Source organism: Ahaetulla prasina, chromosome 1, assembly GCF_028640845.1.
Source record: "Ahaetulla prasina isolate Xishuangbanna chromosome 1, ASM2864084v1, whole genome shotgun sequence".
NCBI lineage: Eukaryota > Metazoa > Chordata > Lepidosauria > Squamata > Colubridae > Ahaetulla > Ahaetulla prasina.
In genome coordinates this window covers 272,446,063-272,471,006 of record NC_080539.1, presented here as the reverse complement: position 1 = coordinate 272,471,006, position 24,944 = coordinate 272,446,063, and the positions used below count along the sequence as shown (strand labels likewise).

The 24,944-nt window shown below is 40.5% G+C and overlaps 1 protein-coding gene across 2 annotated transcripts in view; it reads right to left on the bottom strand.

The window, feature by feature from the left end:
• SWAP70 (switching B cell complex subunit SWAP70) overlaps positions 1-1,790 on the bottom strand; it is a 41,256-nt gene extending 39,466 nt beyond the window's left edge. For both annotated transcript variants that reach the window (XM_058159744.1, XM_058159752.1), the window contains exon 1: positions 1,438-1,790. In XM_058159744.1, coding sequence (XP_058015727.1) covers positions 1,438-1,536 — 99 coding nt within the window. In that variant the 5' untranslated portion in view covers positions 1,537-1,790. The remainder of the gene's footprint in view (positions 1-1,437) is intronic.
• Positions 1,791-24,944: the final 23,154 nt, after the last annotated feature.

The window sequence follows — 24,944 nt, the reverse complement described above, 5'->3', positions numbered from 1 at the left end:
CACCAATCTCTTTCCACTTATGACTGTATGACTATAACTTGTTGCTGGCAATCCTTATGATTTATATTGATATATTGACCATCAATTGTGTTGTAAATGTTGTACCTTGATGAACGTATCTTTTCTTTTATGTACACTGAGAGCATATGCACCAAGACAAATTCCTTATGTGTCCAATCACACTTGGCCAATAAAAAATTCTATTCTATTCTATTCTATTCTTTAAGATGTGGGAGGGATGTATTATGTTTGTTTGTTTTATATTTGTTTACAATTTAACTTTATACCACTGTTACAATTCAGAGGGGAAAAACAAACAATTTGCTCACATTCTCATAGCATTAGATTAAACTGACCCTATGATTGACACTGAATAAAAGCGGGATTGACTCCACAGAGTATTTTAGTCTTTTTTCCACTTGGCTGAACTGTTATAAGACCCAGCTGGTAGTTGATTGAAACTCTACCTTGAGAAATTCCTTGTGTGTCCAATCACACTTGGCCAATAAAATTCTATTCTATTCTATACTATTCTATTCTATTCTATTCTATTCTATTCTATTTTGGGCTCAATTGTGATTGTAGTTCAAGGACTACCTGTACAGCAGTGATGAAATCCAATTTTTTTTACTACCGGTTCTGGGGGTGTGGCTTGGTGGGCGTGACAGGGGAAGGATAGTACAAAATCCCCATTCCCTCCCCACTCCTGGAGAAGGATATTTTTTATTATTTTTTTATTTATTTTATTTTGTCACAACATTATATATAAACACATATAATGAAAGAAAACAATAGGACAGGAATGGTAGGCACTTTTGTGCACATATGCACGCCCCTTTATTGCAAAATCTCCCTTCCCATCCCACTCTGGGGCCAGCCAGAGATGGTAGCTGCCAAAAATTTCCACTGCCGGTTCTCCGAACTGCTCAAAATTTCCGCTACCGGTTCTCCAGAACCTGTCAGAAACTGCTGGATTTCACCCCTGCTGTACAGCCATCCTACCCTGGAAGGCATCAGAGCTACCTGTACCACCTCCATCTCCCATCCTAAAGGACACACTCTCTGTTTTTAGCTCTCAGCCCAAAAGACAAAATGCTCGGGGAACTTTTTTCCGATGCCACTCACGGGTGAAAAGTAAAGGAAAAGCTGTCTAGGTGGAGAAGAGTTTAGGTGGAACAACTGGGCTTAGCAATGGAACCGGTACTCCCCCAGCTAGTACCCGAGGCGGTACTTATCCCTTGACTCTAGGTCACCCCTCCCTGCCGCTCTGACCCGTGCCTGGAAGGCTCCCCGCGTCCGCCAAAAAAAGGGGGAAGTGCCTCGCCGGGAGCAGCAAAAGGGCTTCCCCCCGAAGGCTCCCCAGAAACTCACACCCCCCCACACATCCCCTCGCCTGGTGGAGGGCTCGAGGCGCTCTCCCATCTCGCCTGGACTTGCCTTAAGTTGCGACTTGGATACTTTCCCGCTTTTGTCCAAGTCGAGGGCGGTGAAAGCGTGCCAGATGGGCTTCAGGAGCTCTTCCTTCAGGCTCCCCATGGCTCCCCTTCTCTGTCTGCCGGCGCCTTGGGTTCAAAGCGCGCCTCCCCCCTCGAGGGAGCTGCTCCGCCGCTCGACTTTCGCACCCCCACGGCTGCCTCCAGCAGCCTCCGGCAGGCGGCCCGCAAGGGAGAGAGCGGCCTACGCACCGCGAGGTTTACGGGAACGTTGTGCAGCTGTGCTTCCGTCTCAGCCCGGACCCCGGCCTGGAGCGGCGCTTTAGCAGAGAGAGGACTTAACTAGAGGGCACAGGCGCCTTCCTCCCAGACCAGGCTCTGACTTCATCTGTGACGATGGGCGGGACTAAACTGCAAAGCCTTTCCCAACAAAAATGCAGACAAATTCAGGCAGATCTTCCTCAAATGCGGGGGGGTGGGGGGTGCACTCTGATTGCTTTATATATAGCATTACCCTTCGCCGCAGCGTCGTGCTTACTTCCTTTGAGGTATATAATTGCAGTCTTGGTGGGACACTGATCTCAAAAAAAGCTTTCCTTCGCCTTCCTTTTGCTTTTACAGGGAAGCAAAGAGAACAAGAGTCGTGGGGGGTGGGGAGAGAAATGGAAAAGATTTGAAATTGGAAAATAAGAAATACATGTTGTTCTGTACCTGGTGTAAATTGAAAGAACATAATACAGGACTTCATTTGCTAGGTATACACCACCTAGCAAAAAAAATAAAAATGCAAAAGTTGGCTTGAAACTCAACATTAAGAAAACTAAAATCATGGCATCCGTCCCTTTCAATTCCTGGCAGATAGCTGGTGAAGAAATGGAGGTAGTGACAGATTTTATTTTCCTGGGCTCCAAGATTACCGCAGATGGGGACTGCAGCCAAGAAATTAAAAGACGCTTGCTCCTGGGGAGGAAAGCTATGGCAAATCTAGACAGCATACTAAAAAGCAGAGACATTACCCTGCCAACCAAAATGCGTATAGTCAAAGCTATGGTTTTCCCAGTTGCAATGTATGGCTGTGAAGGTTGGACCATAAGAAAGGCTGGGCCCCAAAGAATTGAGGCCTTTGAACTCTGGTGCTGGAGAAGACTCCTGCGAGAGTCCCTTGGACTGCAAGGCGAATAAACAAGTCAGTTCTAGAGGAGATCAACCCCGACTGCTCTTTAGAAGGCCAGATCCTGAAGATGAAACTGAAATACTTTGGCCACCTAATGAGAAAGAAGGACTCACTGGAGAAGAGCCTAATGCTGGGAAAGATTGAGGGCAAAAGAAGAAGGGGACGACAGAGAACGAGGTGGCTGGATGGAATCACTGAAGCAGTAGGCATGAGTTTAAATGGACTCCAGAGGATGGTAGAGGACAGGAAGGCCTGGAGGAATGTTGTCCATGGGGTCGCGATGGGTCGGACACGACTTCGCAACTAACAACAACAACACTATTTCTTCCTGGAGAACATCTGTCTACTATGATGATACACAGTGGTGGAATTCAAGTAATTTAACAACCGGTTCTCTGCCCTAATGATTTCTTCCAACAACCAGTTTGCCAAACTGCTCAGAAAGTTAACAACCAGTTCTCCCAAAGTGGTGCGAACTGGCTGAATCCCACCACTGATGATACAGCTTTGCTATGCAAGAACCCACAGATATATATTTTTCTCCAAGGTATCCGTTAAAAGGTTTCTAATAGGACTTAAAAGTCCTTTAATTGCTTTGATTTAAACATAGAGCATTGAGTAAATGGTATTTATTATGGTATTATGTATTCGGTAATACATAAGAAGTTTTTAAGTTGGTTCTGAAATCTGTTACAAAATGTGCACAGCTAGTGTGTATAGTAGAAAACAAAATTTTGTTTTGAATCTGGAATAAGCCATTGCATTCCAGAAATTCTGCCAAAATGTTTACCAGATGCAGCAATTTTGTTCTATAGGTGATCCCAAGCTTCCAAAATGGTTATGTGTTGATTCAGCCAAAACCAACTGTTCTGTGCACAAAAATAGTACATATATAATTTTATGCATTCTTAGTCATAAGCTAATTATATTGATGCCAAAACTGCACATTGTCCAGGTGTGTAAATGTATCATGCCTCAAACCATGATATATGAAAATTAAAAACAAAACAACTTTATTTTATTTCTCCAAAACAAGGAAACCACATCTCTAGGTAGCCTAACCAGTGTGTTCCTTAAAATATGTTCCTAGGATTCTGGACCCCAAGGTATCCTCTTCTCATTGGAGTTGATTTGTAATAATCAATCATTGTTTCTTTTATTTTCAGTCTTTGTGTAATTGCAATAGGTAAACACCTTTTCTTCCTCTAATCCCGCAGTTGATTGCTCAGCCAACTGTCCTCGGTCCGGAAGCCCATTTATCATGAGATGTCCAAGAACTCCACACCTAATGTGGTCCTTGTTGACCCAGGCAATGACCAATTAAGTATGAATTCTGTATAATACTTGTCACCATATTGTTTATGGGAGAAACACCCTTTGGCTCCTCTGATGAGACCTCCCCAGTATGATTGAACCTCTGGCATAGCTGTCTTCTTTCTCAGACAACAGAAGCCTCACAACTATATCAGCCCCAAACAACACTAGAGGATTATTATTGTACCAACATATGGCAAAGCACATTAAGAAATGGTTCTTTACATATATTTGAATCAGAGAAACCTGGCAGAATAGTTTTTGGACCATTACAGAAGAAAAGGGATATGAGGATCAGAGAAGACCTGGATTAATTATTTTCACCTTTTTTTACAATAGAAGGTGGAGATATGACCTTTACTTTTCAGACAAGGAGTTGAGGCAATTAAAGCAAATTGAGATACCCAGATGGATATTCTGGGTCATTTTGAGAGACTAATAATAACAAAACAATTCTGGTTCTGAAAGTATCTACTCTTTACACTTCAATAAACAGAATGTAAAATTGCTCAATATCTACCAAAAATATTTTTTTCTTTAATTTTCGTTCTGTGCCAGAGGCTGGAATATATTTTTAAAGGACACATGAGAAAAAGATTTAGAAAAACTTGAAAAAGTTCAATATCTATTCCAGACAAATAGTTTTAAATGGTAAACTAAGCAATAGATGAAGCCTAGCTGAAGGGATTAACGTAGATCCTCAAAATTTAAATCTTCCCTCATTAAACTACTATAGCTTTTAAGAGGTCAGCAGATCCAGCCATAGAGATGACCTCTTGTCATTGTATACTTGGATTTTCCAAAAGCCTTTGGGGAAAAAACCAGTCAATAGCTCTTGAGTAAATTAAGCAGTCCTAGAATAAAAGGGCCAATCATTGTATGGACTGCTAACTCAACAAAGACCAGAAAGTCAATAACAGGAATATATGGACAATTTTCTCACTGAAATCTCTCAAGAATCAATGCTGCAATCAGAGGTTTATAATTTAGAAAATGATCTTGACTTGAGAGTAAATTGGAGGCTGGCCATATTTCTGGAAGTAAATAGGGGACTGGACTATTCAGGGTGATAAAATGATCTGAAGAGCTTCTGAAAAGTGAATGGTCACCCAAATGAAAAATGCAACGCAGTTTAATGTGACACATAATGGGATTCCCCCACCCCCGCCACTCCACCAAAAGAAAGTCATATATAGACTGATGGTGTCTGAGCTGTCTTCAACCAACCAGGAAAAAGATCTCAGAGATGTAGTATTGAGAGCTCAACAAAGATGACAGCTTGGCAGCTGTAAAACAGCAAATCCCATGAGTAAGGCATAATTGTAATTATGCGTTTCAAGCAACATCAGTATGAGAAAAGTCTAGAACATTTGGGACATTTTAGCTCAGAGAAAAGTTACCTCAAGGAACATTATATACATGAGCCATGTGTAATAAAACTATGCATGGCATGGAGAAAATGGAAAAAAGCTTTTGTCACTTTCTGAAAACACGATGAGAGATATAGCTGATTTAGTTTACTGGAAGAAGATGTAGAATATAAGAAAGCACTTAAGATAGTGATTGGATTATTGTGCCATGGAAGGGGATTGGAAAAGGAAGGAAAAAATTGTTTCAATTAAGAGATTTAGTCCCTTAGCTGCATTAGCAGAGGAATAGCATCAATATCAACTTCTGATATAACTATGAGAAGTTATAGTATTGTTTTATGCTGCACTAGAGAGGCCACATTTGGAATACTGTATCCGGTTCTAGTCACCATAATACAAAAAAGATGCTGATACCCTAGAAAGAGTGGAGAAAAGCAGTTAGTTGCCTAGAAAAGCAACTAACATGATACGGGGTCTGCAGGATAAATTGTATGAGGAATAATTAAGGGAACTAGGTATATCTAGCCTAATGAAGAGAAAAATTAGGGTGACATAATAGCTGTCTTTGATAAATGAGGAGCTGCTATAGAGAGATTGGGATGATCAATTTATTCACAAAGCTCCTGAGGGTAGGACAAGAAGCAATGGGTAGAATCTCATTAAAAAGAGATGCAACCGAGAACTAAGGAGAAACTTCCTGATAGTGAGAACAATTAACCAATAGAACAGCTTGCCTCCCAGAGTTGTGGGTGCACCATCACTGGAGGTTTTCAAAAAAACATTGGACAACCATTTGTCTATGTTTATACAAGGTCTCCTGTCATGGGGGGGCGGGGCTTGGACTAGACCTCCAAAGTCCCAGCCGAATGATTCAGGGTTATATTTTCTGGATAAAAGACAGTGACATAAGATGAGCTGCGTAATACAAAAACATGAAAATGTTTCAACTAATGATATTGAAACGTGATAAGGTTGATGAGAGATGGTTTAAGCAAAACCCTAGGAGGGTTGAAAGTGGAAACTCAGACCTGAAAAGTTCAGATAAAAATTTGTACACTCAAGAAGGAAGTGAAGGATTAACCACAGTTAGATTTTTAAAATAATAAAGAGGAAGAAGATTTGCTTATGAAGATTGCAGCTGTTGTTGCTTATTTATTAATGCTTAGACTAAGCATTGTAAAAGTTCAAATGAGCTTCAATTCATAACATATACAAAGAAATATATAATTTCTTTATTATTGCTTTTAAAATAATGAAAAAGGGAAAAAATAAACACTGAGATACTTATGATTAAAAATAAATATATTGTCAAAAAGTGGGGGGGGGAATAGTGCTTTTTTTTTTAGGAGGTATGAAGTAGTAGTGGTGAAGGATTTTAATTATGACAAGAACAGGAAGAAAATACTCTGCCACATATAGTCTCTCTCTAATCTGTGAAATACTTGTGACTTGCTTTGCTGATGATAACTTTCTCCTTCAGGGAGTAGATAGAATAATACACAGAAAATCAATTGTCTTGATCCCTGCAATATGAACAATTGATGGTTTTCCCAGGTTAAAGCATTAGCCTCATATAAATTGTATCCTGGATACATACTTTTAAACTAAATTTTAACCGGGTTTTATTATTTATATGTCTATTTTAAATATTTGGCCTATTTAATAAGTTTTTTAGATTGATGTTTTACTTTGTATATTTATGTGTTTTTTATATGGCTGTACACCGCCCTGAGTCCCTAGGGAGATAGGGCGGTATAAAAGTATGAATAAATAAATAAATAAATAAAATAAATACTAACAGTCTGGTCCAAACTGCATAAACGTGGTACACAATTTGCCAAATAATTGAAGAGGACAAATGTACCTATCCTCAAAAAGGAATAGGCTCCAGGAAACTACAGATCTGGTAATAACAACCTAACATAGATCAACAACGTTTATCTAACAAAGTTTCCAGAGCAAATGGAATGCTGGAGCCATGCAAGCTTCAAAACTGATTAAGGAGGTGTGCTTTAATACTCATGCAAGCTGTTACTCTTTGTAAAACCTTTCTTTTTCCAGACTTCCATGTGTGCATGAAGAAAGATACTTTAGGACTCACATTAACTTTAATAACTTGACTCTTTAAAGCAACACACTTTTTGTCCAGACTCACACAGATATGGGGGTGGAGGGGCTACTTCACTTGTACTGCAGAGAATCTTATGAGATTTGAAGCACGTTTTTCAAGTTATTTTTAAAGTGTGCACAATGCTTTCAAAGGCCCTTTCCCCATATTCTGCTATTTATAATTATAGAAACAGATAAATTATACATACTTGCATACATATATCTTAAATAGTGTTACTGCATGTCTCCACATACACACACAAGCTAGAAGTTAGGCAATTTTAAGTAATATTACTCTTCAAACCTGCTTACTAACCTCTAGTTCAGTGGTTCCCAACCAGTGTGCCGCGGCACTAAGGGGTGCCGTGAGATCTTTTGAGGGTGCCGGGAACTTTTGAGCTACGGAGATTTTAAATATCTATTTCCTTATAAGGGTGCCGGGAACTTTTGAAAGGCTTTCCAAGGGTGCCTCAAACAAGAAAAGGTTGTGCCTCAAACAAGAAAAGGTTGGGAACCACTGCTCTAGTTTATAGGAAGGTAGCCAACTAGATACTGGATTCTTGGAATTTCAAAAACCATTGACAAAGTGCTTCACCAAAGGCTCCTGAACAAATCCAGCTGGCATGTAAAGGACAAGTGCTCTCATGGACTGACACTGGTTGAAAAACAGAATGAGTAATTCTCATACTGCCAAAATGTACGACAATGATATCACCTACGATCAATGCTGAGACCAGTGCTATTTATTACATAAATGATCTGGAGTTCAGGCAGACTGTTGAAGTAACTGTGCCTATTGATACCAATTGTTCAGGTTGGAAGATTCAAAAGGGATTATAAAAAAACTCTGAAAAGATCTCTCCAACCTGGCAAATGCAGTTCAGTGTAAACAAGTGTGAAGTGACAAGAGATTGGCACAAAAAAATATAAATTTAATCTGTATTAGTACCAACTAAACTGGCAGTGAAGGGAAAGGGATCTCAGGCCCCTATGGATAATAGCTTAATGAAATATCAACCCAGAATGTGGCTGGTGTAAAAAAATTATGAAATCATTAGGATTTTATAATCATTAGGATCATTAGGATTTGGAAATAGAACTGCCAGGATAATGGTAGTTTCATTAGATACCAGTTCAGTAGAGTACTGGTCATTCTATCTTTTCCAGAACCAAAGAAGATATAAAAATCACAACTAAAAGAGCAATCCCTCTTTTGAGCAAAGAATACAGCTAATGGTGCCTTAGACAAAAAAGAATAACATAAAGATACATATGTCTTTCCCAATTTTAATTTTTTTTGTTAATTAAATGCAATTTAAAATAAGTGATTTTAGAACTCAAGGTCATCCATTCAAATGCAGGAGCAGCAGCAGGAAATCCTTTTAACACAATGCATAATTATATTGTGGGATTTGCTGCCAGCAATTCTAGTAATAAAGCCAATTTGGATGGCTTTCAGAACTAGGTTTTCAACAGCTATTAATATGGATGTCTATGTACTATACTGCCTCTCAGTCATAGGCAGTTGCTATTGAGCCATATGGGCAAAAGATTTTGGGAGCTTGTCTGCATGACAGTTTCTTCCCGAACGCCATCACTCTGCTAAACAAATAATTCCCTCAACACTGTCAGACTATTTACTAAATCTGCACTACTATTAATCTTCTCATCGTTCCCATCACCCATCTCCTTCCACTTATGACTGCATGACTGTAACTTTGTTGCTTGTATCCTTACGTTTATATTGATATTGATTGGTTCCTGATTGCTTATTTGTTCCCTATGACTTATTTGTTCCCTATGATTGGTTCTGCGCATGCGCAAGATGGCGCAGCGTTGAAGATCCGGCTCCGGCGTTTGTGGGGCCCTCCGAGGATGGCTTTATCCAAACCGCCGGTCTAGCCGCCTGCTGCCCCGACCTGGATTGTCATCAGGCGGCAGCCGTGGAGAGGCTTTTGGTCTCTTTTGAGCCCACGGCTGCTGAGAACGGGTCGGGTAAGCAGTCGGCGGTCTGGCGGCCATGTTTTTTCGGGCCTGAGGGCGGGGACGTTGATTCGGCGTTTCCTCGGCCGTTTTTTTTCCGGCCGATTTTTTAATTTTTCAGCTGGCTCCTGCGGTTGGCGTCGGTCTTGGCTGGCTTGGCCTGGCTTTTCATAGCTAGTCTGCCTCCCGTTTTCCACATCTGACCTCTACATTTACATCTGACTTTTACATCTCATCGGCTTGGTGGCGCTGTGCCGTTCGGGTTCGGACCTTTGTTCCGACCTGGACGATGGCAACAGCGACTGAGAAGTTCCATCTGTTTCCGCCCAAGTCGTCTGTGCCTTTTCCCTGCCGCCAGATTGTGACCATGGCGTCTCTCCTATCCTCCAGCCTCTCGGAGAGGCTCAACCTGTGGGAGAGGTTGGGCCCCTCGGTAGGAGAGGTTTGGAGCGTCCGGGCCTCTGCACCGGGTGAGGATGCACTAGGGGGTGCTGGATTTGAAGGGACCCCTGGATTGTGTGTTCTATCCTGGATTGGAGGTGGTGGTGGTTGGAGGATAGCGGGAAGGCGATGGAGGTGCGATGGATTTGCCTGCCTGGAGACCCCGTTGGGCGGTTAACATCTGCTCGCCTTTTCTGGCCTTATTGGTATCCTTGGCGGTCGCTGGCCCTTTAGGCCTATTGGAAGATGCAGGAGACTTAACAGCAGCCGATATTGCCTATGACTGGAGTAACCCCTCTCCACCTTTTCTATCCCAGGATGTTTGGTCTCAGACCTTGACAGACTACCATCTGGACTGTTTGTGGTTTTACTCTGGGTCTGCCCTTATTGGGATTACCAGCATGCTGGTTTAGTATTATCATCATTTATCATCATTTTAGGCCTATTTCAATCTCTATTTGGATAACATTTTAATCTTTGCCATCTTTTTATCCTCGGAGTTTGGACCCCTTTCACGATCTTATCTTCTATTACGACGCTATTCTTCTGATGAACTCTTGCAGCTGCGAGGTGCCCCCGCCGCAGAAATGGCCTCCACATTATCGAGGCGGCCTCTATGACGGGTTTTGGGACCCACAGAGGTGGCATGCGAAAAAAGAACCTGTGGGGTTTTGTAGATAGGTTTTTAATAAGGGTTTTTAAAGGGGAGGTAGTGTCAGGTAGGGGAAGAACCTGTCGGGGTTTTAAGGAGGGTGTTAAAGGGGTTTTAAGGGGAGGAAATCGATAGGTTTGGGTTGGGGGTGGGTGGGAGGATTTAAGGCGGGTGTTGGGGAAACCCGCGGGTGGGAGTCCAGTTCCTCGCATGCTCGTGGCGGGGTTGGTGGGTCCGAGGTCATGGGGGTTGGTGCTCCATTGGTTGAGGTGGTGACATTTCCACGGTTAGGGAGGGGCAGATATGGCGGAAGTGGGGCTCACATCGTGTTAGGGGGCGCGCTCGATGTCTGCAGGCGATCGCGCCCGAGCCCTCAAACTTCTCCCGTTCCCGGATGGTCAGGACCCTCAGGGCCCTGGCCTTGGCTGATGTTGTGCAACGCACGGTCCGTGGCCAATAAGGCCCCCTAATTCACGATCTTATTCAGGGGTGCCGCGGACCTTATGGGCGTTCGGAGACCTGGCTGGGCCCAGAAGGCGTGCCCTTGTTCAAATGTGCCCGCCGGGTTTCCGAGCATTCCATCAGCCGAGGGCCAGGGTAGGGGTGGTGGGGTGGCGGTTGTGATTAGAGAGTCTAGAGCCGAGGAGACCACTGTGCCTCAGATTGCGGGTGTGAATCCCTTTTTGTGAGATGGGGTCATAGATGTCAGATGGGCTTGCTGGTCGTACCTGGCTCCTTGCTGCGTGACAGCTGCCCTGCCTGAGCTCCTGGAGGTGCTTGCTGGGGTGGCAGTTGAGACCCCAGACTTTTAGTCATGGGGACTTTAACTGCCATCTTCCGGCTCGTCATCGACAGCTGCTCGGGAGTTCACGGCTTCCATGACGGCCTTGGACCTGACTCAAGTAGTTGATGGCCCTACTCACATTGGGGGTGGCACTCTGGATCTGATTTTTATCTCTGGTCAGTGGCTGAGAGATCTGGATTTGAAGGAAATAGTTATTGAACCTCTGTCATGGTCAGATCACTCTCTTCTTCGCCTGGACTTTCTGACCGCCACTCAACACCGCAGGGAGGCGGAGCCAATGCGTTGGTTCCGTCCCAGGCGCCTGATGGACCCTGAGAGGTTCCGGACGGAGCTTGGGCCATTTCCTGAGGTCTGGCTCACGACACGGCTGAGGAACTGGTTGCGGCCTGGGAGCGGGCGGCGGGGCCTTAGATCGTGTCGTGCCTTTGCGGCCTCTGACCCGGCGCAGGTCCCAAACGGCTCCTTGGTTCTCCGAGGCTGAGGGGATGAAGCGCCGGAGAAGACGCCTGGAGAGTTCTTGGAGGTCCAGCCGCTCCGAGGCTGATCGGACACTAGTGAAGTCCTATACTAGGACTTACCTAGTGGCACTGAGGAAGCGGCGTTGCTCGCCTCCTCCCTCATTGCGTCGGCAGATAACCGCCCAGCCGCCCTGTTTGGTGACTCGTTCCCTCCTTCATCAGGGGCGGGATGACCCGTTGCAGGGGCGTGCTGAGGAGTTTAACGGTTATCTATACGATAAAATCGTTCAGCTTCGGGACGGTTTGGACCAAAATTGCAGTGGCCCAGGGAGGCGTCGAGGGTGGTCTTGGTGATATTTTATGGGATGAGTTTGACCCTGTGGCTCCCGAGGACATGGACAGGTTGTTGGGTAGGTTGAATGCCACCACATGTTTACTGGACCCGTGCCCCTCCTGGCTGGTGCTGGCCACCCAGGAGGTGACACGAGGCTGGCTCCAGGCAATTCTGGCGCTTCCTTGGTGGAGGAGTCTTCCGGCCGCCTTGAAAGAGGCGGTGGTGAGACCCTCCTCAAGAAGCCTGCCTTGGACCCAGCTGTTTTAGGTAATTATCGTCCGGTCTCCAACCTTCGCTTCGCGGCGAAGGTTGTAGAGAGTATGGTGGCATATCAGTTTCCCTTACACCTGGATGAAACTGTCTATCTAGACCCGTTCCAGTCCGGTTTCCGGCCCGGTTACAGCACGGAGACGGCTTTGGTCGCGTTGGTGGATGATCTCTGGAGGGCCAGGGATAGGGGGTGTTCCTCTGCCCTGGTCCTATTAGACCTCTCAGCGGCTTTTGATACCATCGACCATGGTATCCTGCTGCGCGGGTTGGAGGGATTGGGAGTGGGAGGCACCGTTTATCGGTGGTTCTCCCCCTATCTCTCCGATCGGCCGCAGACGGTGTTGACGGGGGGGCAGAGGTCGGCTCCGAGGCGCCTCACTTGTGGGGTGCCGCAGGGGTCGATTCTCTCGCCTTTGTTCAACATCTATATGAAGCCGCTGGGTGAGATCATCAGTGGCTTCGGTGTGAGTACCAGCTGTCGCTGATGACACCCAGCTGTACTTTTCCACACGGGCCACCCCAATGAAGCTATTGAAGTGCTGTCCCGGTGTCTGGAAGCCGTCGGGTCTGGATGGGGAGAAACAGGCTCAAGCTCAATCCCTCCAAGACAGAGTGGCTGTGGATGCCGGCATCCCGGTACAGTCAGCTGCAACCGCGGCTGACTGTTGGGGGCGAGTCATTGGCCCCGACGGAGAGGGTGCGTAACTTGGGCGTCCTCCTGGGTGGACGGCTGTCCTTTGGAGATCATTTGGCGGCCGTCTCCAGGAGAGCTTTTTACCAGGTTCGCCTGGTACGCCAGTTGCGCCCCTTTCTGGACCGGGATGCCCTATGCACGGTCACTCACGCCCTCGTGACGTCTCGCCTGGATTACTGCAATGCTCTCTACATGGGGCTCCCCTTGAAGGGCATCCGGAGACTGCAGTTAGTCCAGAATGCGGCTGCGCGGGTGATAGAAGGAGCCCCTCGTGGCTCCCGGGTGACACCTATCCTGCGCAGACTGCACTGGCTACCTGTGGCCTTCCGGGTGCGCTTCAAGGTGTTGGTGACCACCTTTAAAGCGCTCCATGGCATAGGGCCGGGCTATTTACGGGACCGCCTTCTGCTACCGAATACCTCTCACCGACCCGTGCGCTCTCACAGAGAGGGACTCCTCAGGGTGCCGTCAGCTAGGCAGTGCCGTCTGGCGGCGCCCAGGGGAAGGGCCTTCTCTGTGGGGGCTCCCGCCCTCTGGAACGAGCTCCCCCCAGGACTTCGCCAACTCTCGGACCTTAGAACCTTCCGTCTTGAGCTTAAAACACACTTATTTAGGTGCGCAGGACTGGACTAGGTTTTTTAGATTTTTAAATTTTTGAAATTTTAAATTTTATATTGATTTTAATTGGTTTTGGTAATCAGGCTGGTTAGAATAAGTTTTTTATTTGTGTTTTAATCTGTATTTATATGTCCTTTTTATATGCCTGTTAACCGCCCTGAGTCCCTCGGGAGATAGGGCGGTATACAAATGTGATCAATAAATAAATAAATAAATAAATAAAAAAGACTATCATTAAGTGTTGTACCTTAGAATTCTTGATGATCTTTTCTTTTATGTACACTGAGAGCAAATGCACCAAGACAAATTCCTTGTGTGTCCAATCACACTTGGCCAATGAAAAATTCTATTCTATTCTATTCTATTCTATTCTATTCTATTCTATTCTATTCTATGAGCTATTCGTTTTTTTAAAAAATCACCTATCTGCATTTGCCCTCAATGTTTGCAAACAAATAGTATCCACTAATATATACATATATCCATATATCCACTAATATATACATATATCCATATACATACATGCACATATACATACAGAGGGTGATTTATAATGTGATAAAAATGTGGATTGTTGGAAATAATTTTCAGAATGATAGCAGAGTTCACTATGAATTAGTAGGCAATATTTCATCAAGGAATGTTTGTTCCCCTCGCGAATCCTTCTCTATCTTAGAGACTGTTTACCACAAGTGTTCATATTGTGCTAGGGGCAAATTGAATTTTTGCCCATGGTCTTTTGTAAAGGGTAAAAAGAATATGACTCATTCATGGAAGAATCCTAATCTAAAATTAGGATTGGAAACAATCCCAAGAGTTATTTTAGTATTTTGGGTTCCCCCACATACTCCCTACTGAACCATTGTTTTTGAAGGACAAAAAAAAAGACAGAAAAAAGTATTACATTGTCCAAACATTCTGTGAAAAATAGGAAAGAATCCCAATATAGAAAAGAGGAAAAAAAAACCACCCACCCAAAAACAAGCTTCTGGCATATAATTACTGTCACAGAGGTGCTTCTAAACACACATGCACACCCCTGCAGAATTTCTCCTTATTGCCATGGCAAATAAACAGTGATGTTGCAAAAAAGTAATAAAAAAATTAAAAATAAATAAATAAAATAAACAGTGATGTTGCTTAAACTCATCTCTGAATAATGTTTAGGTGTGAGAGTATGTTGAAAAAATGACCAAAAAAATCCAGAATAGTTTTAAAATATTTTAGAATTGATTGATTGTACCAGATCATCTTCTAGAGCAGGGGTCTCCAACCTTGGCAATTTTAAGATTTGTGGACTTCAACTCCCAGAATTCCTCAGCCAGCAAAGCTCTGGGTGTAGTAAAAATCTGAGAACATATCTTGTCGGCTAAGGTTTTTTGTGCATTTCTTCTGAACTTTTGAGAAGAACCTCCTTATCCCCCATTAAAGCTATTTATATATTTATTCATTTATTTAATATATAACTATACATTTCGTGGAGTAGCTATCCCTGATCTAATGCCTACTGCTTGCTTAGATGCTGGCAAAGAATGCAGCCTGATGAAAAATGTCATACAAGAAGATTCTTATATAAGTTTCAAAGGTCAAGATGGCTGCCTCCTTTTTATATGCCTGTTAACCGCCCTGAGTCCCTCGGGAGATAGGGCGGTATACAAATGTGATCAATAAATAAATAAAATAAATAAATAAATAAATAAATAAATAAATAAAATAAAATAAACAGTGATGTTGCTTAAACTCATCTCTGAATAATGTTTAGGTGTGAGAGTATGTTGAAAAAATGACCAAAAAAATCCAGAATAGTTTTAAAATATTTTAGAATTGATTGATTGTACCAGATCATCTTCTAGAACAGGGGTCTCCAACCCTGGCAATTTTAAGATTTGTGGACTTCAACTCCCAGAATTCCTCAGCCAGCAAAGCTCTGGGTGTAGTAAAAATCTGAGAACATATCTTATCGGCTAAGGTTTTTTGTGCATTTCTTCTGAACTTTTGAGAAGAATCTCCTTATCCCCCACTAAAGCTATTTATATATTTATTCATTTATTTAATATATAACTATACATTTCATGGAGTAGCTATCCCTGATCTAATGCCTACTGCTTGCTTAGATGCTGGCAAAGAATGCAGCCTGATGAAAAATGTCATACAAGAAGATTCTTATATAAGTTTCAAAGGTCAAGATGGCTGCCTCCTTTTTATGTGTAGTGACGCACATAAAAAAGGATGGATTTGATCACATAGTTGTTGCTGCCATGTTGACATTCATCCACTCCTCACATTCTTGCTTGTATTCATAGGAGCAGTTTCTCAAGCTACTGAACAGATACTAAGTACAGGTAGTCCTCGACCTACCACAGTTCGTTTAGTGACCATTCAAAGTTACAACAGCATTAAAAAAAATGACTGTTTTTCACAATTATGATCATTGTGGCATCCCCATGATCACATGATTAAAATTCAGATGCTTGTCAATTGGTTTATATTTATGACAGTTGCACTGTCCTGGATTCACGTGATCATCTTTTGCTCTCTTTTATGTGTAGTGACGCACATAAAAAAGGATGGATTTGATCACATAGTTGTTGCTGCCATGTTGACATTCATCCACTCCTCACATTCTTGCTTGTATTCATAGGAGCAGTTTCTCAAGCTACTGAACAGATACTAAGTACAGGTAGTCCTCGACCTACCACAGTTCGTTTAATGACCATTCAAAGTTACAACAGCATTTAAAAAAAAGACTTATTACTGTTTTTCACAATTATGATCATTGTGGCATCCCCATGATCACATGATTAAAATTCAGATGCTTGTCAATTGGTTTATATTTATGACAGTTGCACTGTCCTGGATTCACGTGATCATCTTTTGCTCTCTTTTGACAAGAAAAGCCAGTGGGGAAACCAAGTTCACTTAACAACCGTATTGCTAACTTAACTGAAATGATTCACTTAACAACGGTGGCAAGAAAGGTTGTGAAATGGAGCAAAACTCACTTAACATATGTCTCGTTTAGCAACATAAGTTTTGGCCTCACTTGTAGTCATAAGTCGAAGACGACCTGTACAGTAAGTTTGAATTGTTAAACAAATTCTTTGCTATGTCAGCTTTGATGGGCCATGGAGATGTAGGGTGCAGGTAAGCCAGCTATTCCTTATCTAGAGATGAATGAAGCATTTATAATAGTTACAGTCAAGAAAACAAAAGAGAAAATATTAACAACTTGAAACCAGCCTCTGAACAGGAGAAAATATCTTAGTACATTATTCCATAGACTCTTGTGCAACCTAGTGGATGATCTTCCACAGTGCAAGCTCCAACCTACTTTTGCAAGACTGTGGTGTGAAAAATATAAGGACTTATACAAGAAATTACAAGCTATAATGCGTGCATTTTAGTATGAAAAGAGCTTACGAAAAGGATGCACCAAAATAAACCTTTTTCTGGCTCACAACCTAGTTTCATGCAGCACTTTTCTGCTAGGATATATACGGTTCTGTGAGTAGAAGCTCTTTATGAATGAAATGGGACTTTAGATCCGGACAATGTCTATTGAATTCTTATTTCATGCTTCTGCTATCTCAGAGGATGGAACATTTTATGACTATTACTAAATAGGTGGGCTCTACAATCTAATCTAGATGAGCAGCTTTATTCAAATGGCATTCAGTTCTAGCATGTTAGATAATATGATACAATTTGTAAGTGCACATCTGTATACGTATGTAAGAGGTAATGCATTTTAAAGCACACATTTGTAGAGGGAGAAGGAAATCAATCTCACATGTACATTTTTCCCTCTCAGGATTTTTTTTTCTAACTTGGGGGTTTTTCTTCTGCCTCAGCTAGTAGTAGCATTTGGCCAAACTTATATGTACTTAGAATCAGAGTTAGATTTGGTTAATACTTGCATTGAGGCAATATAGGGTCCAGGTGCAATCATTATATGGGTCAAAAAAGCCGCAGACATGACTGTGTAATTAAAGCTCTGCCCCCCCTTTTTTTATTTACATTTATATCCCGCCCTTCTCCGAAGACTCAGGGTGGCTTACAGTGTGTAAGGCAATAGTCTCATTCTATTTGTATATTTATATACAAAGTCAACTTATTGCCCCCCCAACAATTTGGGTCCTCATTTTACCTACCTTATAAAGGATGGAAGGCTGAGTCAACCTTGGGCCTGGTGGGACTTGAACCTGCAGTAATTGCAGGCAGCTGTGTTTAATAACAGGCTTCTTACAGCCTGAGCCACACCGCGGCCCTTTTAATATGTCACAAGTATATAAAAAGCAGGCAGGGCTTCAGTTGATCCAACACTCAGTTGGTGATCAAACCCACCTTATTTATATTTTACATCCCACACATAAATCTATATTCAACTAAGAAGCTGCAAGATTCTGTCCATGAAGTGGTAAGGAGTTGAGCTTGAATCAATAGTTTTATTTTTGTATTTTGTCCAAGGGGTACTTTTGAAAACAGAAATAACATGCTTTAGTAGAAACAATGATGAGTGTTGTGACTCAGGCCCAAGTACTAGGTAGTAGAAAACTCAGTCCGTGAAAAAAATAAAGAAACTTTATTCAAACAGCTGAGAATTACTTTATTCCCAGCGTAGTTCAACTAAATTAAAACAAATTCCTCCCAACACAAATTCCTCAGTCCTATCGCAAACCTTGGTCCAATTAGGCAAACTGCCAAAGGCAAACGTTCAGAAGTCACAAAAATAAATGCAAGACGTAGACGAAGCAGAAGACAAAGCAACCAATGTTGTTTTCCGGCAAAGCCCAAACGCCATTGCTGGTCTGTTTTATCATCTCTTGGCCCTACTTGAGTCGTCTTTTTTGCTTGAGCTGCTCTTGCCTTCTGCCAGCTCTTCTCATGCGTGCATTATGAACAGGGTCCTCCTGTTCCTCTGCCTCACTACTATCAGTCTCTGGAGGCTCTGGAATCCACACCTCACTCCCCAATGGCTCTGGCCTCAGCTCAGCTCATCGCTGTCCGACTCCATTGCTAGCTCCCCAGGCTGCTGGAGGACCACAACAATGAGGGGAACAGCCAAAACTGCAGAGGAAAACTTTACTCCACGGCCTACTTTACCTCTACCAGATTTGGTTATATTTTTGTCTCAATCAAGAGAGATATTTTGCTTGGATTTATTAATGTTGCTATAGTTAGTTAGAACTAGTTTGGAACAAGAGTTTAAGGCACCAGGCTAGAAATCAGTCAGCTGGGTGACTTTGGGCCAGTTTAGCCTTTTTCAGCCTAGCAAGAAGGAAATGGTAAACCATTTATGAAAAAAATCCTTAGGAAATTGCTTGAACTTTTCTTTTTCTAAGTGTGGTTTAAAGGTGGGGAAAAATAAGTATTCTTTTTTCCAAAATTGATAATTATCCTGTAGTAAGATGGATGGCCAATACGTTTTATAAATAAATAAATAAATAAACGATCTTGTGGGCTCAGCACCAAACTAGCAGGGTCATATATTATACCGTTCTTCTTTTTCCCATTAAAATCACAAGAATGGGTCTTCCATAAACATAGAGAGGCAAATATTACAAATGAATGCAATTGTTTAATGTAAGCACGTGCTGTACTATTACAAAAGACAGAAGTTAACACTGCTAATATAACATTTGGAGGAATTTATTTGGACTCTGACCTTTTAAGTACTGGCAGGGAAATTGTCTCATAGTCTTTTAATGCTGACTCATATTTTCAGGAGGAAATATTCACTAAGCTATGGCAGATGACAATCACTTTTCCCTGAACAGCTTAATTATCAGAAAATGCATTAAGTTAAACAAAGTGTCCTTAAACTTAGTACTGTAGTTCTTTGTGTACCCAAGAATGTATACTTTTAAGTTATTGTTAAGATAGAAGAATTATTCTATCTTTTGCACACTTATTAGAGGCTTGCACATGAGTAATACATGAGTAAATGGATGGAATCTGATGGTCTATTTCCATTTATGGAAGCAAGATTTTCCTCAGGCTACTGGAAGGCATGATCAGTCTTTCTTGCAGCCTTCCCAGCATATCCTCTATAGAGGAAAGTGGGGGGAAGGAAAAGGATAATACAATGGAAAGAAAGATAAAATACTATTATTTTTCCATAATACTAGATTCCATCAAACATGCCTAGAATTAGATTGATAGGGTCTTTTCTGAACTTAATTCATAGTCATTTTAAGATAAAACGTTCCGCGTATTATCTCTTTAAGCCCTGCTTTCAGCTCTTCTCTGGCAGCCAAAATTAACCTAAAGGCAACATTTTATCCGGCAGCATAGCCTGAATGTGAAAGTCATCTAAAATAAAACCCCTAATTAAATATGTATCATCTAGGAACAGAATATTTGAATATCTGCTTTTACACATATAAGGCTAGATATTTATAGACTGTGCCTTGATTTCATTGACACTAGAAATCCAACTGATTATCCAACAGAAAAATTTCAGTTGTTTAAGATTGTTGATGTAACAATTATTTATATTATATATAATTATACTGTTCAGCTGCATCTTTCATTAGGGATAATTCTCTCTTTTTAGCACTATTATCTTTTTTAGAGTTTTATTTTTGTTGGATTTTAGCAAAAAAAAACTTATGAATTTCATAATTGATAAGCTGTCTTGGAGACTTTATGAGGAACTGAAAGGTTGGACATATTTTGTTCTATAAGCTATATTGATAGTTCTTTTGGGGAATAAAAAAGCTTTTAATTAATACTTTTAAAATGAAACAAATCGTATGAGGGAAGATTTCTTTAGCTGAAGGACAGTGTGATGTGATGACAAGTAAATATAATTCCAGATGCTTAGCTCACTAGAAAATCTCCATAAAAAGCGAGGCAAATCCTAAGCAACAGCAGACCAGCACTGGCATGTCTGGCGTTTGAAGATATAAATATGTGATTCACTGAATTGCATTATACCTTCAGTGTCAAAAAGAATTGAAGGACTGGAAATATATATTCTTCGAGAAAAGCTCACATTTACTTATTCACAGGTTTATTTAATTATTCACCTATGCACACATTAACTACTATGCATTGTTTAAACAGCATCACAGCACATTCAGGGCTACTAACTAATATTCTAAAGTTAGTACTTATGGCATAATAAATTGATGAAATAATTTGGGAAAAGTTTTTCTCTACCCAGTGCAAGGTAGTTATTAGCTGTCCATTGTATGCAGAGTAAAGCATGCCAAATCAATTATTTCAAATGGTTTAGGCAACTTTGTTTGAGCATCATAATAGGTTAAGTACCACAGGTTTGAGTACAAAATAATAGACAATTCAGATAATTGAACACTATATGTTACACTGCAGACATTCCAGTTACTCTTCATATTCAGAAATGTAATGACCTCACTGGTTACAACTTAGTATATTTATATGGCAAAGTGTCATTTCATCCAGTTCACCTAATTAATATTTTTCTTTTTCCTAAGAAGATATGAACTCTTCAAGAGGTGTATTACACGTTAGATTAGAACAATACAAAGCATATTTTCTAATAGCAAAATGTATTATTAGACAACAAGATATAACATTTTCTGCATCTCTTCGCTGTCAATTTGTAGCCCTAATATGCAGTTGCAAGGACACACAGAAAACCTGGAGCCCCTGATAGGAACTGATGCTCCCATCATAACAGCGTGCTGCTTCAAATTACTTGAAGCTTAGTGCACAGCTGTGCAGAGTCAAGTTATCAATCCAAAATTTAAAATATAACTCTTTAAAAATTGAGTCTACTATTCAGAATATATCCATCAGCACTTACTGGTAGTCTAAATTAATCATTTAAATAGCATATGAATAATCTGTCTCAGTAGCAGTAGTAAGCACTTTTTACTTTTTTATTAGCAGGCATTGCTAATCTTTTGAATAAAAATATTCTGAGTAGATAATGTTCTAAAAATATTTCATTTCCACAAAAGAACCTGATCACTGTCTAAAAACTCTATTGCTGCTTAACCCTTGTTTATAAATAATATTAACTGTTAAAATCGGGTTTCTGAACTTTAGCACAACCAGGACTGTTATCATAACTAGGAACAGACACTTATTGTATATAGATAGTCCTCGACTTACAACCATTTGTTTAGTGACTGTTCAAAACTTAACATTGAAAAAAGTGACTTCATCATTTTTCACACTTACAAGTGTTGCAGCATCCCCATGATCACATGATCAAAATTCAGATGCTTGGCAATTGGTTCATATTTGTGACGGTTGCAGTGTCCTGGGGTCATGCTTTTGTGACCTTTTGACATGCAAAGTTGATGGGAAAGCCAGGTTCACTTAACAAGTATGTTACTAAGTTAACAACTGTAGTGATTCACTTAACATCTGTGGCAAGAAACATCATAAAATGGGGCAAAACTCATTTAGAAACGGTCTTGCTTAGCAACAGAAATTTTGGGCTTTGTTGTAGTCGTAAGTCGAGGACTACCTGAACATTCAGTAGCCTAACATCTGCACTATATCTCCACATTCATTTAACATTGTTTATACTGATTGTACCTTTTGTATAAACTTCCAACACCACAATCTCAGAAGGAGCTGAATGGTCCAGAAAGAAAATCAACAATGATTTTCAAAAAAGAAAACATGTCTAGTGCTGCTTTTTTTCCTTGATGGTTTTTTTCTTTAGATTAGCCAAAGTTGAGTCAGTGGTGCCACTTGTAGGTCAATTTCAAAGTAAGGATTAGAGCAGAGTTCATTTAAAGAATATAAGCAGTTATAAATCATTCCCACTTTACCATGATGTTGGTACCTTCTGCCTGCCCACTAACAGTTTTGTAACTTGTAAGCAATAGTGATTTTCAACAATCCTCGAGGAGCCCTGAAGGTATTGAAACTTTTAAAAACATATTGTCAAACAAAGGAATTGCTTCCCTTGTAGCTAACAAATATTTTGGATAAATCTTAGAAACCTTCATTCACTTAGATGTTTTCCAGCTTATAGCTCAGGTAATTGCTGAGGATTTAGAAACAGTAGCATTGCCATTTTTCAGGTTTTTTGCAAATACAGAATATTAATCTATTTTGCATAAGTTGTATAATTTTTCCGACTGGTTATACACCTTTGCCTCCAGCTGAAATATTTTACACTTTTTAGTCACATTTCAGAATTTCAAATGTACGTACATACATACATTATTCTATGAAGGAATGAAAATATCTATTAAAGAAATTAAGAAAATATATCAAAATCTAGTTTATACCAATACTACTCACTATATCTCTCTTCATCTTTTTAACCCACTTCCAAAATGTCCATAAGTGCATCATGCTTTTTGTTCTTTTATCTTTTTTTAAATATCTCATCAACTTCATTCAAACATGTTTTCCTTTTGTCTTAAATCATTTTTTGCAATCTTGATGTTCTTTATACGATCAAATCACCTTGGCATACTACTTTTACAGTAGTTAACTAGTCATTTTATATTAAATCTACATTCATTCCGAACAATACTTTATTATCTCTTTTATTACTTTATTATCACAATTTAATTCCTAAATACTCACTGTATTTTATATTTCTTAACATTTCTAATTCTTGCTTCCACATGACAAAGTGGGCAGGAGATCCTTATACAAAATACATTTTCACTTATTTTGATAAATCACACTCTATCCAACATTCCTAGATAATAAATGTTATTCTTGTTATTAGGCAATGAGGGGAGTAGTATATATCATTCTTTTACTCTTTATTCAATGAACTATTCATGTATTTTCACGTATGCTTTATATTTCTATCATATTCCCCTACTATATTTGGCAACCAAACTTCAGTTTCTCTGTTGCTCCAAACATTCCACAGTTCAAATCTATTTGCTTTATCCAATTTCTCTTAATCCAGTACTTTTTCTTATAATCATAGATCTCTCAATGAATAAAACAACATTCTGGTCTGCACATGCTGCGCTGCACTCCCCAAATTTTGTTGGCATCTCACATACCCTTCAGTTGGAATTCTGCTTCATTTCTGTAGTTTTTGCTTTCAATCTTGTTTCTTTGCCATTCATTTGTATAGGGAAAGAAAAGGACTATTCTTTAAATCCTCATGCAGATTGGTAAATGCATATTAAACAAGGCAAGAGTTGTTCCATAAGCGAACCAAATCCATATTTTAACATTCTTCCAATTATAGCTATTCCTGAAACTTTACCGCCATACATTATCTACCAACATTCTCAAATCTGCCTTTTTTCATCTTTTTTCTCATGGTGATACATTTTAGTATTCATTTTGATTCATCTTTAACAAATTGTTAAACAAGTCGACAAAATACATCTTTAAAACCCCTTATTTCAATTTTATCCCAAATCATTATTGTTTTCAATTCCATTTGCATTTGGGGGTCTCCTCATCCACTTCCAAAACATCTGCACTTTTATAAATCTTAACAAACAAAAATACGGTACTTACAATCAGTCCTTGAAGTTGCAGCTGTGGCAGCATCCCCACTCACACATTTACAAGTGTTTCCTAGTCACATGATCACAATTTGCAACCTTCACAGTTGGCTTCCAACGAGTCAGTGGGGAAGCTGGCAGGAAGTCACAGATTGGACTCTCATGTTACACTTAATGACCTGTGGTGATTCACTTAATGACTGTGCCTGGAACCAATACTAAGCTGGGCATGATCATGTTGTTTAATGATGGTGTTGCTGGTCCAATTCCACTCAGTGAGGACATTTTTTTCTCGCATATAGCCTTTCATTTCAGAATTACATCCAGCATCCCTTTTCCTACCTCCCAATAGCACAAGACCATTAAACTCTACTGCAGTCTATTTTTTTTCAGTCCCAAGCAACTTCCACATCTTCTTACATATAACATTCACTCTGTTGGGAAATGAATATTGCCACACTTTCTTAGTTATACTACATTGACTCATTTCTTTCAGTTCTTCCCGGTTAATTTTACAAAGACAGACTCCTCATGTTACCAATCAGTCTGTCCAACAATTAGAATCTCTCATTATCCTTTTATCTTTCATTGTTTCAATATTCCATCATGAACACTTTAATATTTTTATTCATTCTTTTTCCAAGTTTACCCACATCATATTAACATTGTGCTTCTATTACCAAATGGGAACAGTTCTTTTTCAAAGCAGACATTCACCAGTGACTCACCAATCTCATTAATTTTTAGGACTTGAACTGGCCCATAGTTTTTATGTATGTTCTCATATTTCCATTTGCAATAGAACAATGAGCAGCCTTAGATTATATTTTAAAAGCAGGGTATAAATCAAATA